The sequence below is a fragment of the Oryctolagus cuniculus genome, chromosome 15, assembly GCF_051225735.1.
Source record: "Oryctolagus cuniculus isolate XC-2025 breed Fujian yellow rabbit chromosome 15, ASM5122573v1, whole genome shotgun sequence".
Taxonomy (NCBI): Eukaryota; Metazoa; Chordata; class Mammalia; order Lagomorpha; family Leporidae; genus Oryctolagus; species Oryctolagus cuniculus.
This window is the reverse complement of record NC_142881.1, coordinates 60,902,760-60,915,998: the sequence shown is the minus strand read 5'-3', so window position 1 is coordinate 60,915,998 and position 13,239 is coordinate 60,902,760. Positions and strand designations below refer to the sequence as shown.

Here is a 13,239-nt window from a genome sequence, read left to right as displayed (position 1 = left end):
ACCTTCTTGTTTCTACAGCTCTAGGTCCCTGGGCCAATGAACACAAGACAGAAGCGGGCCCCAGTGTTGACCAAGTGAAGTGGAAGGAGACCACGGGCAGAGACCCTTCAGCAAGGGCCCAGAGACCGCCCAGAGCACGTCGGCCCACACCAGGGAGGGAGCGGGCTACCACCACACTGCCTGGCCAGGGCTCCACAGCTGGTCCTGGGAGGGCGAGAGCGCCAGGATCTGCTGTCCCTGTCCTCACCGGGGCAGGGGCCCAGGAAGCTGCCCCTCTCCGAGGACAAGAACATACACTCAGTATAGCAGGGACATCAAATAACAGACATAATGTCACTGTTGACCGTTGATGGTCTTATCCAGAAGTTCACTCTTGGAAAAATCTAGAGAACAGCGCTCTCATTTTTGGCATATGTTTGAGTTTTATGAAGAGATTTTAAAAAGTTCACTGAAAAATGGAATTAAAAGATAAGCTTATTTGGGTGCAAAATAATTTTTAATTGTATATGAAGAGTCTTTGAAATGCTCTTGGAAAATGTGGATTATGAAAAGATTATGCATGGATGTAAGATTTCTTTGTATCAAAATAAATCTTTTGATCCCATTTTTCTATGAATTTTTTGAAGTTCCTCGGGCAACATAACCTCTTTGGCACTGGTCACTTTTAACGTTTCCCCCAGCTCAGCCAGGGAGGCAGGAGGCCCCACATGGGGGACACGGCACACGGAGAGAAAGGCAGGAAGGAGGGGACTGGGCGAGGGGCACGGCCGTGAGAGACCCGGGCTGTGCCAGGCAGAGCTGGGGGAGCCCAGAGCCCACTGCGCTCTCATGAGGGACACGCTCTTTCCCGAGCCTGCCTCGCCTTCCGGTCTGTGCCAAACAGGTGCATGAGTGTGTGCCAGCTTGCACACGCAGCACCCGCACCTCACTTGGCGTCCGACACACAGGCACACGGCTAGTGCTCACGAGCTAACCCCAGAGCAGCCACCTGGGGCTTAAGATGCCAGCCCTTCTGGGGTTCACAGCCACGAGCCCCGGCCTTATCCTCCAACAGTGGTTCTCAAAGAGGGCGACCTGGGCAGGCGGCGGCGGCGGGGGCAGCATCACAGGGGAACTGGTTAGAAACGCCTGGGGCCCCCTCTTCTCCCTCTGACCGGGCCCTGAGCACCTGGGAGCCTCCTTCAGGGTCACAAGTCCATGCCACGCTTTCCACACACAAGTCCCTGCTAAGTGACCTTCCTGCACGTCATCGCGTTTAAAGCTCACACACCTCGTGCAAGACGCACCTTTGTTCTCTGTGCTGCGAATGGGGTGGCGGGTCCCCTCTTGTCCCCTCACAGCTCCACCCCAGCCCACCGGCCTCAGCCACCTCCCCACCCCCCTACATCCACCCATCTCTGTGCTTTAGCCTGTGGAACCAGGGAGTCCCCCTGAGTCTTTGCTGATTAAAACAGCTTGAAGGCCATTTAGCTAGGCCAGCCTTTGAACTGTACAGCCAGGGAAACTGAGGCTAGAGCAGAGCAGGACCCCTGACCCCTGATGCAGCAGGTCACCAACACAGCCAGGCGGCCCAGCACCCAGACCTGTGGGCTCTCAGCACAGGGGAGGCTCTCCCAGCATCTAGCCGAGCCCCCCTCCCCCTACAAGCACCTTAACACCCCTGGATATTTCTGAACATCCCACTAACAGTCATTTTTCAAAGTCAGAGGTCACGCTCAGTCAGATCTGGACTAAGATCAGGCTCAGTCCAGCTCCCGAGTGTGCACTGGCAATTACCGTCTCGCTGGAGCGCCTGTCCCAGGCTGAATGTAAACACGCAGCCGGGACTGTGCCCGCCGTGCCAGCGCTCCCGCCTCTCCCCCAGGCTGCCCTGGGTCTCTCCCTGCCTCGCAGCCAGTGCTAAATCTTCCAATAGACAAGGCCTGGCCGTGCAAGCAGGGGGTGGGCCGAGGGGCGGGAGCTGAAGCCCCACCTCGTGAGCAGGCAGCACCTCTGCCAAGGCCCTGGCCGCCCTGCCTGGGAGAGCAGCGGCACAGGCTGGCAGCTGGCGGAGTCGTGAGCGCACCCCGGCCCCCAGACCAGCCTGCACCCTGAATCCTGGAGGGACGGCCTGCTGCATAGGTGACCTGTGGGATGCTCTCCTGACCTGCGATGTCTCCTGAATAGCACTTAGGAGGACCCCGCGTTCCTGTGCCGGCTTGTCACCGACCCGCCGAGTGGCCTGCGCTGGTCAGATGCCCTCCGGAAGCCTGGATCTTTGGTAAAGGGGATGTTTCCTGCTCTGAATACGTGGCTTGAGCTCTACTTTTACATGCGATGTGCAAGAAGTCTGGCTGGGAGGAGGCACCGTGAGCTGACCATGGCCGTGCACCAGGCCTTCTGCTCTGCCTAGCCCACCTCTACCTGATACATAGGACCGGCGCCCAGGCGCGTGGCTGCATCTCCTTTACATCTCCTCCTCTCCTCACCCCACCCCTCCACGCTATACCCACGCACGGGAGAGGACCCAGGAGCTGTGGGCCCCAGCCCCCCGTGCCCTGCTCAGAAGCCACCATGGGGGCCTGTGACATTGTGACCGAGGCCAACATCTCATCTGACATTGACAGCAACGCCACAGGCGTCACCGCTTTCTCCATGCCCGGCTGGCAGCTGGCTCTGTGGGCCACAGCCTACCTGGCCCTGGTGCTGGTGGCCGTGGTGGGCAATGCCACGGTCATCTGGATCATCCTGGCCCACCGGAGGATGCGCACGGTCACCAACTACTTCATCGTCAACTTGGCCCTGGCTGACCTCTGCATGGCCACCTTCAACGCGGCCTTCAACTTTGTCTACGCCAGCCACAACATCTGGTACTTTGGCCGCGCCTTCTGCTACTTCCAGAACCTCTTTCCCATCACGGCCATGTTCGTCAGCATCTACTCCATGACGGCCATCGCCGCTGACAGGCAAGAGGGGAACCGGGGCAGCTCCTCCCTCCCCAACTCTGCTGGGGCTCAGACGGGGGCGGGCGGCTGCAGTCAGAGTAGACCCCAGGGAACTGCCTTCCAGACCTGGTCCGGGCCCAGAACACCGTGGGAGGCAGCAAGTAGAGTCCAGAAGACACAAGGAGAGAAAGGGCTGACGGGCAGACCGGTACGGGGGTCGGGGGGCGGCACCTGCGGTGGGGCTCTCGGAGCTGGTCTTTGGGGTGTTTCCTTTGCTATAAGAAACCTGCTGGTACTGTCTCTCTGTGGCAGGTGGGTCACAGGAGGGCACGCAGCGTCCACCTGGCCATAGCATTGTAATAGGACCCCTTCTTGTCCCGCACTGCCCTTGGGGGCTGAGACCCTGACCTCCTGCTGAGGGGCCCTGGGGCAAGCAGGCTCAGTACTCGGCAGTGAGCCAGCCTGGAGCCCTCTGGCGGCTGTTGGGACCGCTGGGGCCTGCCTTGGATGTGGGAGGGGACGTGAGGAGCCTGTGACCCCGGAGGCACTGAGTCCCTATCAAGTCCACCCACCACCCTCCCGCTCTGTGCCCCCTTCCCACCCCGCCCTGCTCCGGTAGCCCCAGGAGCTCTCTCACCCCAGCTGCGCAGCGCCAGGCTTTGCGGGTTTTCCTGTGGGAGACATCTTCTCCCACTCATTCCACGCGGAAAGAAACCTTGGAACCCCATTCATCTGCAGGGTGGGGTACGTCCTGGCCATAGAAGGCTGGCGAGTTCCCCGAGTCTGCCGAGGCCAAGGGGACAGACCCGCAGGCAGACTCGAAATCCAATAAAACTACAGCGGTGGATCATTTGGTATGGCCCCGGAATGAGGTTATACATATCCAAACGGCCCTTGGCAGAATAAAGCTCACCCAGGGAAACTGAGGCAGGGATGAGCAGGCTGCCGAGAGGTCGCCAGTGAGGCAGCGGCAGGGCCAGGCGCCCCAGCCCTCAGAGCGGGGCCCCAGCACCCAGAGCGGGGACCCCCCCCAGCACTCAGAGCGGGGCCCCTGCACCGCGCACCCTATGCCCTGATGCTTCAGCTCGTCTTTAGTTTTCTCGGCATTCCCACAGCAAATGTTCCCGCGTCTCTGTGGCAGGCACAGCCCTAGGAAAAACCGGCCTCCCAGAGCTTCCACTGCGGGGCGGGAGGAGACGGTGGGGGCCGGGGCGGGGGCAGTCGGGGGAACCCGCTGGAGGCCGGTGGAATAACCGGGCCCGCTACAGCGACAGCGGAGATTCACCCGTTCGGCGCCTCCTGTCCTCGCGCATGCGCGCAACAAGCACTTGCGCAGGCCTGTTCTGGCTCTTTGCAGGCCCTACTCCCCGATGCTGCGGCCAGCACCACCGGAGGCTGCCCGCTGGGGCAGAGTTTCAGTAATGAGCGCCTCGCCGCTTCCCACAGCAGCCCTGCTGACACCAACAGTCCATTTCGCAGAGTGGACAGGAGGCGGGGAGAGCTCCGCCATTTGCTGGACAGTGGGAGCACCGGTGGCGAATCCGTCTGAATCCCAGGTCGCAGGACCCTGCCCCTCGACGCACAAGATGGCCTCTCGGCCACCTCCCTCCAGGAACAGGCGGGGAACCAAGCCCCCACACTGACCTGAGGCCACCTGCCTCACCTGTGGGGGCGGGGACGGGTGCCCGGGAATCCGGAGGCACCTGCTGCAGCCCCAGACGGGAGCTGGCCCTGGCTCAGCCCCAGGGAGGGCCCGGGAGGGAGGGAGTTGACATCACCTGTCTAGAAGGGCCACTGCACTGCTCACCTCTGAAACTCACTGTTGGTGCTCCACTTTGCTACTCGTTGGGTGGCAAACAAGGGCGTGTATTTTCCACTTGGGTATTTGTCCTTTGGTAGAACCCATTGTCTTTGTAACCCTGTGTATCCTAGACATGCAAATCTCATTCTAAGGAGCGGTCCCTGGGCACAAAGATCTGCCAGGTACTCTCCTGGAGAGAAAACCAAAGGCCAGGCCACACGGCCACGTGAAGGGAAGGGAGTGGGCAGAGGCCGGCGCCTGTATCCTTAGTGGACCCCACCCTTCAATTCCTTTGGCCTGGGAGAAGCAGGCAGCTTCCCCGAAGCCCACCGTTCCTCAGTCCCACCAGGGCCAGGACTCCGGGGCGCCTGGGAGCAGAGAGGAGCTCCGCATCCAGGTAGCAGGGGTGCCAGGTGGCAGATTCAACCCCTGCAGCTCCCCCAGAGAGAGGCGGCAGCTCCTGCTACCTGCAACAGGGAGGTGGTGTCCAACATGAATTTTAACAGGAGGGGCAGGAAGGAGGCTTTCCAAGCTGAGGAGGGAGGGAGCACCCCATAGAAGGTCACGCAGGGCTGCCCCACAGCCAGCGTGAGCCAGGGGTGGTGTGGGAGCAGTGACCAAGGAGGCTGAAACGTGGGCTGGCCACATGCACAGGGCCTTGAACGCCAAGTTTAAAGGCTAGGGCCTGACCTGCGCCATAGGTGCGTATTGAAGTGTGCATGAATTGAAGTATGCAACATGGCTCCTTGGCCACATTAGCCACACTTTCTCGTGCTTGTGGCCATAGGTGGTTAGTGGCTACCAAACAGGACAATGCATGAACAGAGCGTTTCCCACATCAGAGAAAGTTCTAGTGGGCAGCACGGATCTGGCCTTCATCCTGGAGGCTACCAGCTCTGCCGAGGTTTCTGAACAGAAGTGGGCTGGGCACGGGGCTGAGGGGCTCCGAGAGGGCTGAGCTTCAGGCTAATGTGGACACTCTTGGCACGTAGAGAGACGGACTGCCCGTGAGGCCACAGCGCCCTCTTGTGGCCGTCTGTGGGAACGTTCACATCCAGAGGGAGGCGTGGGTTGGTGCCTGGGCACTGTGGGCCTGAGCTGGGGGAAGGGAGGGGAGTGAGAGCCAGGCTGATGCAGCAGCCCACTGCTCACACTGTGCTCTGCTCACAGGTACATGGCCATCGTCCACCCCTTCCAGCCCCGGCTCTCGGGCCCTGGCACCAAGGCAGTTATTGCTGGCATCTGGCTGGTGGCCCTGGCCCTCGCCTTCCCCCAGTGCTTCTACTCCACCATCACCATGGACCAGGGCGCCACCAAGTGCGTGGTGGCTTGGCCTGAAGACAGCGGAGGCAAGATGCTCCTCCTGTAAGGCTGTGTGTGTGTGTGTATACATCATGTCCATGCAGGAGCAGTGTGTGTGTGTGCATCATGTCCATGCAGGAGCAGTGTGTGTGTGTGCATCATGTCCACACAGGAGCAGTGTGTGTGTGTGTGTGTGCATCATGTCCACGCAGGGGCAGTGTGTGTGTGTGTGCATCATGTCCACACAGGAGCAGTGTGTGTGTGTGTGTGTGTGTGCATCATGTCCACACAGGAGCAGTGTGTGTGTGTGTGTGTGTGTGTGCATCATGTCCATGCAGGAGCAGTGTGTGTGTGTGCATCATGTCCACACAGGAGCAGTGTGTATGTGTGTGTGTGTGCATCATGTTCACACAGCAGTGTGTGTGTAAGTGCATCATGTCCACATAGGAGCAGTGTGTGTGTGTGTGTGTCTGCACTCATGTCCACACAGGAGTAGTGTGTATGTGTGTGTGTGCATCATGTCCACACAGGAGCAGTGTGTGTGTGTGTGTGTGCATCATGTTCACACAGCAGCAGTGTGTGTGTGTGTGTGCATCATGTCCACACAGGAGCAGTGTGTGTGTGCATCATGTCCACACAGAAGCAGTGTGTGTGTGTGTGCACTCATGTCCACGCAGGACTAGTGTGTGTGCATCATGTCCACGCAGGGGCAGTGTGTATGTGTGTGTGTGTGCATCATGTTCACACAGCAGCAGTGTGTGTGTGTGTGTGCATCATGTCCACACAGGAGCAGTGTGTGTGTGTGCATCATGTCCACACAGGAGCAGTGTGTATATGTGTGTGTGCACTCACATCCATGGATGAGCAGTGTAGGTGCTGGGGCGTGCACCTGCGTCTAGGAGCACACATGGTAAATTGAAAACGTCCTAAGTGGAGCGTGCACATCCCCCACCTAACCTGTGTGTCGGCGCAGCTCTGCAGCCCAGCCGTCTGCTGACCTGGGACCTACCCATATTATTCTTTTTATTATTCCCATTTTGGGTGAAGAAACCGAAGCATTGAGAAAACTCAGCAGTGTGCCCAAGTGCACACAAGTAAGTGGTAAAGTGGGATTCGAACCCAGGCAGTGCTGCTTCTGAGCCCCATCTCCCAGCCGCTCTGCTACTTAAACAAGGATGGGAGTCCTGGAATAAGGATTCGAGGCACAGGCCCAGGCGCAGTCACCCCGCACGTCACAGACACGCTGCAGCCACTCTTGTCTGCATCCCTATGCAAGTGCAGGCAGGCACGTGTGAGGGAATCTGTTTGGAAGAGGGCTCTGTGTGTGCCCAGGCCTGCTGCCTGCTCCATGCTGAGGTGGGCACCATGGCAGGGGTGGGCAGAGGAACTTGGGTGCAGCACAGACGCTGTGTGACCCGTCACAGTGTGGCTTTGTGCCCCGCAAAGCACAGCATGGCTTGTTGTTAGAGCACAGAGCTGATGGAGGCTTGGGAGTCTATGCTGGCCCCACCCCTCCCAGCCAGAGCCTCTGTTTCGAGTGAGGACTGGTAACCATGGATCGTAGGAAGCCTTTAGCAGTGTGCAGGGCACAGAACAGGCACCCAACCCAGGGACAACAAAACCAGACCTGGAGGTGGCCGATTTAGTCCCACAAAGTCCCTGATGCTGCAAGCATGGGGACGCACACACTCCTGGCCAAGAGCTGCTGGGTAACCATGACAACCCAGCCTCCACCCCTAGCATCCTCCCACCCCACCCCCGCCCCTACCTGGTCTCCATCTGTCTCAAGCACCTAGCAGGAGAGGCCGTTCCATGCTAGGTAGGGAAGGCGTCAGGCTGCCACGGAGCCTGGTCCTGGTGTTCGGCCTCCACCTGGTCCCCCACCCTCACTGACGCTGGTGTTCAGGCAGCATCCCCCTTGCAGGCCCTGGGAAAGGTGGCATTTTGGAACTGACCACTAGGGCGCAGTGTTTCCCCACCTTCAGGCATGGGCCTCTGTCCCTGGGAGTGGAAGCAAGAACTTAGGCCATCAAATACCAGCTACTGCGGGCAGGGCCTTCCAGCCCTGTGCAGTAACAGGACGGCCGCGCTGGGCCAGGAGAGCTGCACTCTCGAGTTCCATGGAGTCAGAGAGGATCTGGGCAAGCCTGGCTCTGTGCGAGAACAGCACTGCTGTGCTGGGGTCGTTAGCCTCAGGCGACTGGGGGCTCCCAGCCTGTGTGTAGGAATCTGATGAAGTTTTGGAGGCCCCCTCAGAGACACACATCCCCCGAACCCAAAAGTACAAAAACACCAGCCAGGCCCAAGGGGAGACATCCCTGATTTGGGGAGACCCCGGAAGGCGGCCCCCACGCTGCTCAGCTCTTTCACCCTAGCCCGTGGGGATTCCTATCATCCTGGGCAGTGGAGGAGGGAGGAGGTAGGGGTGACCTCCCCATTTTACAGACGGGAAAACCGAGGCTGAGGGCGAGAACTGCCTTGCCCTAAGTCACACGCTGCATTGAGGCTGGGCAAGAATCCCACATTTCCGACTCCCATAGTGCCGCCCTTCAGTGAGAGGGGAGTGGCGTGGGTTCCGGTGCAGCCTGCAGAGCTTTGACCAGCACAGATTCCTGCGCCTCTTTGGGCCTCAGTTCTGTCTCTGGACACTGAGGCAGGTGGCCTGGTTGATCTCCCAGGTGTCTCTAGCTCGGACACCCTGAGTGGTGACAGGGCGGGCACTCACTGTGCCTTCCCCTCTCACCTGTTCTGCAGCGGGGCTCCCCATCCAGACCCCACGTGAGGACCAGGGCATCCAGGAGCCGCCCCCACCCCACCCCAGCTTCTGCAATGGCCATACTCGCAAAGCCAGCGAGCGGCATTCCACACACCAGGCTCCGGGAGGGAGACTTGCTGGGGCACCTGCTCCCCTCCCACAGGGCGTGCAGGGTAAGAAGAAAGGAAAAGGCCACAGGCAGGGCTTCGGCTGGCTCCAGGGCTGCTCTGGGGCCCCCGCTGGTCACTCCTGAGGGTGCAGAGCAGAGTAGGCCATGGTGCCCTTGCACTCTCTCAGCCTAGCCTGGCGTGCGCCCAGGGACTGGTAGTCTCCATGCAGGGGTCTGAGGGTGGCCTGCCTGGGGTGGCATGCCAGGGCCTTGCTGACACGCGGGCAGGAAGCAGGTGGCCCAGTGATGTGTGCAATGTGGCAATCCCACCGCCTTTCCTTGTTGCAGGCTTGGGTACAAGATGGAATCCCACTGATGCTAGCCATTCCATCCATCCACCCATCCACCCATCCATCCATCCATCCATCCACCCACATAGAGGTTTGCTACATATGCATAGGATTCTAGAAGAAAATAGGCCACATCGCTAATCGTGGTGGGCCTGGGATTTGACTTTCTCCTCTATACTTAAATTTCAAAGCCAGCGTGTTGCTATTTATTTCCTTCGTTGGTAGTGTCTGTCACCTGGACGACTCCCAGCTAATGCTGGTGTCCCCCCTTGGGGCACAAATGCTGCCGAGATGGCCTTCTCTTTACACCAAGCCCTGGCCTCTGGAACCAATCGGGCCCCAGGGACGTCCGAGCCAGGGCGGCTGCCCGCTGCCCAGACCTCTGGCTCTCCCCCAGGTACCACCTCACGGTGATCGCCCTCATCTACTTCCTGCCACTCGTGGTGATGTTCGTGGCCTACAGTGTCATTGGCTTCAAGCTCTGGAGGCGCACTGTGCCCGGACACCAGACCCACGGCGCCAACCTGCGCCACCTGCGGGCCAAGAAGAAGGTGGGTGTGGGGCTGGGCGGGGGCCGGCCTGGGAGCCGCCCCTGCGGGCTCAGGGAGGCAGGGGGTCACAGGGGAGCCTTCCGGCTTGCCCATGGACAGGCACATATCTCAGGGATACAGCACTCTGTAAATCCCTGAGGTTGGGGTTAGGAGCTGGCGGGAGCCCATCCACCCTCCAGGATCTGGTGCTGGGCTCACAGCAATGAGGACTTCAAAGGAGGAGGGCAGTGAGGGCAGAAGGACCAGCCTGGGCAGAGGCCCGGAGGTGAGGTCCAGCCATGGAGGGCGGCCCAGGCTGGCACCTGCCCTTGGAGGGCTGTGGCTCGCGGCTCCGGAGTGACCTGAGCTCTCGTGGCCAGTTCGTGAAGACCATGGTGCTGGTGGTGGTGACGTTTGCCGTCTGCTGGCTGCCCTACCACCTCTACTTCCTGCTGGGCCACTTCCAGGACGACATCTACTGCCGCAAGTTCATCCAGCAGGTCTACCTGGTACTCTTCTGGCTGGCCATGAGCTCCACCATGTACAACCCCATCATCTACTGCTGCCTCAACCACAGGTGAGCCTGCCCGCCCGCCTGCCCTCCCACCTGGCCGGCTCTCAGCAGTCTGCCTTCTGGCCCGGGCCTGGCTTGAGCTCTAACCCCTCCTCCGCAAAGCCTCGCCCCTTTGCCCAGGCCACGGCGCCCCTCGTCTGTCTGCCCCTCGGTCCACATCCGGGACAAGGACGAGGAGGAGAGAGAAGGGAGGACCAGAGAGATGCTCAGGAGGGGAAGTCAGAGGGGGTCGGGACAGACAGAACGGGAAGAAGGGGAGCACCAGCTACGAGGGGGAAAACTCCATCCAAGGTGCAGTAGCGGGGAGCTGGATTAGCAGCCCAGGGTAGCCAGGGCTGGAACCAGGCATTCCAGGATGGACACGTCCTGTGCTCTGGCTTAGCTCTCAGGAGAACCAGGCCCGTGCTGCACGGGAGCTGGACCACAGGGACAAGGGGAGACACAGGGAGAGGGCTTCAGGGAAGCTACCGCAGTCACCCAGGTGAGAGACCAGCTGGGGTACGGTCAGGCGTGATGACGGCGTGGGAGAGGAAGTCGGGGCGACCCCAGCAGGTCTGCCAGAGCTGCCGGGAGCCGGGTTTGGGCAGGTTGGGCACCGAGGCCGCCAGGCTTGGACACTGCAGCTCTGCGGGGACACGGGGGCACACAGCCCCAGGGAGAGCGTGCACGCGGCTGGGACAGGGCTCCTTCCCCTCTGCCCCGGCTGGCCAGCTGGCGCTCCTGCCAAGCCACTCACTGTGCCTCTGAAGTCCAGGGGCTTTCAGTGCTGCCACGCGGGGTTATTTTTTAAGCAAACCTGTCGTAACTCGGTAGCTCCACATGTGCCTTCTCTGTTGCAGTCCCCTCGGAGAGCACCTTTAGTGCACCCACGCTGCCCAAGTCCTAGTTGCTTTTTTTTTTAAAACAGACTCTGAATACTCTTTAGGGAAGCCAGCCAACAGACCAGCCAGGACTATATCACTGGCTGCGTTCCTGTGTCTGCAACGACACAGCCCAAACCCGCAGAGCCACCCGATGGCCTCTTAGCTCTAGAGCACTTCCGGCTGGTTCCCAAACCCCACACGGGGATAGAACGCACCTGCTAAGACACAGCGAGCCATGGCGTCTCCCCCGCGTGAGGCCCCACTTTCCCGAGGGCTACCGCACCCCACTCCCTCGCTCAAGGTGACCTACCCGCCCCCCCCCCCCCAGGTTTCGCTCCGGATTCCGCCTTGCTTTCCGCTGCTGCCCTTGGGTCACGCCCACCGAGGAAGACAAGCTGGAGCTGACGCACACGCCGTCCCTCTCCGTGAGGGTCAACAGGTGTCACACCAAAGAGACTCTGTTCCTGGTTGGGGACGTGGCTCCCTCCGAGGCTGCCAATGGGCAGGCTGGGGGTCCCCAGGATGGGGGTGCCTATGATTTCTGAGGCCTCGTGCTTGGCTGCAAGGTGGGGACCTAGCACCCCTTGGGAAGCAGCCAATTGAGAGGACCGGATCTGAGGGTCTGGCCCATGCCCGCCACACCCAGGGAAAACAAGATGGGGCCAGGGTCTCCCATGGGGCCAGCACTTACCTACGCCAGGAATCGAAAGCTCAGGTACCTTCCTAGAGCAAGCAACATAAAGTAGTGAACTGGATCCAGCACAAAAGAAAAACTCCACGTGCTGATTTCCAGCGTCAGGGTTGATGTGATAGGGAGAGGTGCAGACTGCGGCAAACCGGGGCGCTAGGCTGTCAGGGGGTCGGCAGCCGCTCCGCTTTGGGTGAATGGTGTCAGAGTCAGGGCAGCCCATAGCTGCCAGGGCCTCTCACCCTTTCAGGAAAACCCAAAATCCCAAATTTAAGTGTGCGACCTGTGGACCTGTGAGATCTGGCTTGCAAAAAACACCTCCAGACAAGCCAAGGACATCTGTGGGCAGTGCAGAATCCGACACACCGATTCCTCATCAGGCTAAAGACACAAGGAGGCGGCTGTGTGCCTGGCCACGCCCATCGGCCACGAGCTGGCCCAGGACCTCCAGGCCAGTGGAGAGGGGGGCTGAGTCAGCGGGGACCTCAGCTGTGCTGCCTTGGACAAGTCGCTCTGGCCCTCCACCTCTTCCTCTGCCCAGCAGCCCACGCCTCACATGGAGGTAGGGGACTGATGCACGTGACGCGTGCAAACCAGGCCACACAGCGCTCACCAAACAGCAGCGTGGTTCTTGCGACTTCTTTGCCAGCCATCTCCCACAAAAACCACCTGCAAGTCAGCCACGCAGCTCCCAACCTCACCCATGCAGCAGCCGACAGCAGCAGGTGTCCCGACCCCCAGCCCCGCCCAGGGCACAGCCCTCCCCTCTCGCTGACTCCTGCTCCACCCCTGCCCCCAGAAGAACCATGTCCCATCCACGTACACATCAATGTTTTTGCGTTATCCATGTTCTCCACAGATCACTGTACCAGACACCGGCACTGCAGGAACCCCAAATAAAGGGACTCTGATGTCACCAGACCAAGCGGGCAGTCAGTCCTGGGGAAGCCACGGAGAGCTGGAGTCGTGGCTTGGGACATCACGGGGCGCCTGGAGCCACAAGGGGGTGGGACCCAGCAAAGGGCTGGCAGGAGACTCCAACATGGCAGCCACAGAATGAGAAGGGTCAGATAAGGGCTAGTGCCCGATGGATGGGCAGGGTCAAGTTCAGACTTGGGGGGCGAGTGCAGCAATCCCGCAGAGCTGGGCTGCTCCGAGGCTCCACGTGGGGCAGGCGGCCGCTGGCAGACAGGGAGATGGAAGAGGAGGCCTCCTGGGGCACACGGCAGGGGCAGGGGGTGTGAATCAGGGCTGCCCTGAATGGCTCCTGGGAGCCAAGTCGGAGGACAAGGGCCTTACACTGTCACCTTCGGATAGGAGGTGGGGAAGGGGCTATGGGACCC

At 60.4% G+C, this 13,239-nt stretch overlaps 1 protein-coding gene across 1 annotated transcript; it reads left to right on the top strand.

Moving 5' to 3' along the window:
• The first annotated feature begins 2,144 nt into the window (after nt 1-2,144).
• On the top strand, nt 2,145-11,971 carry TACR2 (tachykinin receptor 2). Its single transcript, NM_001082331.1, is given in 5 exon segments — nt 2,145-2,945; nt 5,896-6,090; nt 9,639-9,792; nt 10,152-10,348; nt 11,537-11,971. Coding segments are annotated over 5 exon segments (1,155 nt in total). The 5' UTR covers nt 2,145-2,553; the 3' UTR covers nt 11,754-11,971.
• Nucleotides 11,972-13,239: the final 1,268 nt, after the last annotated feature.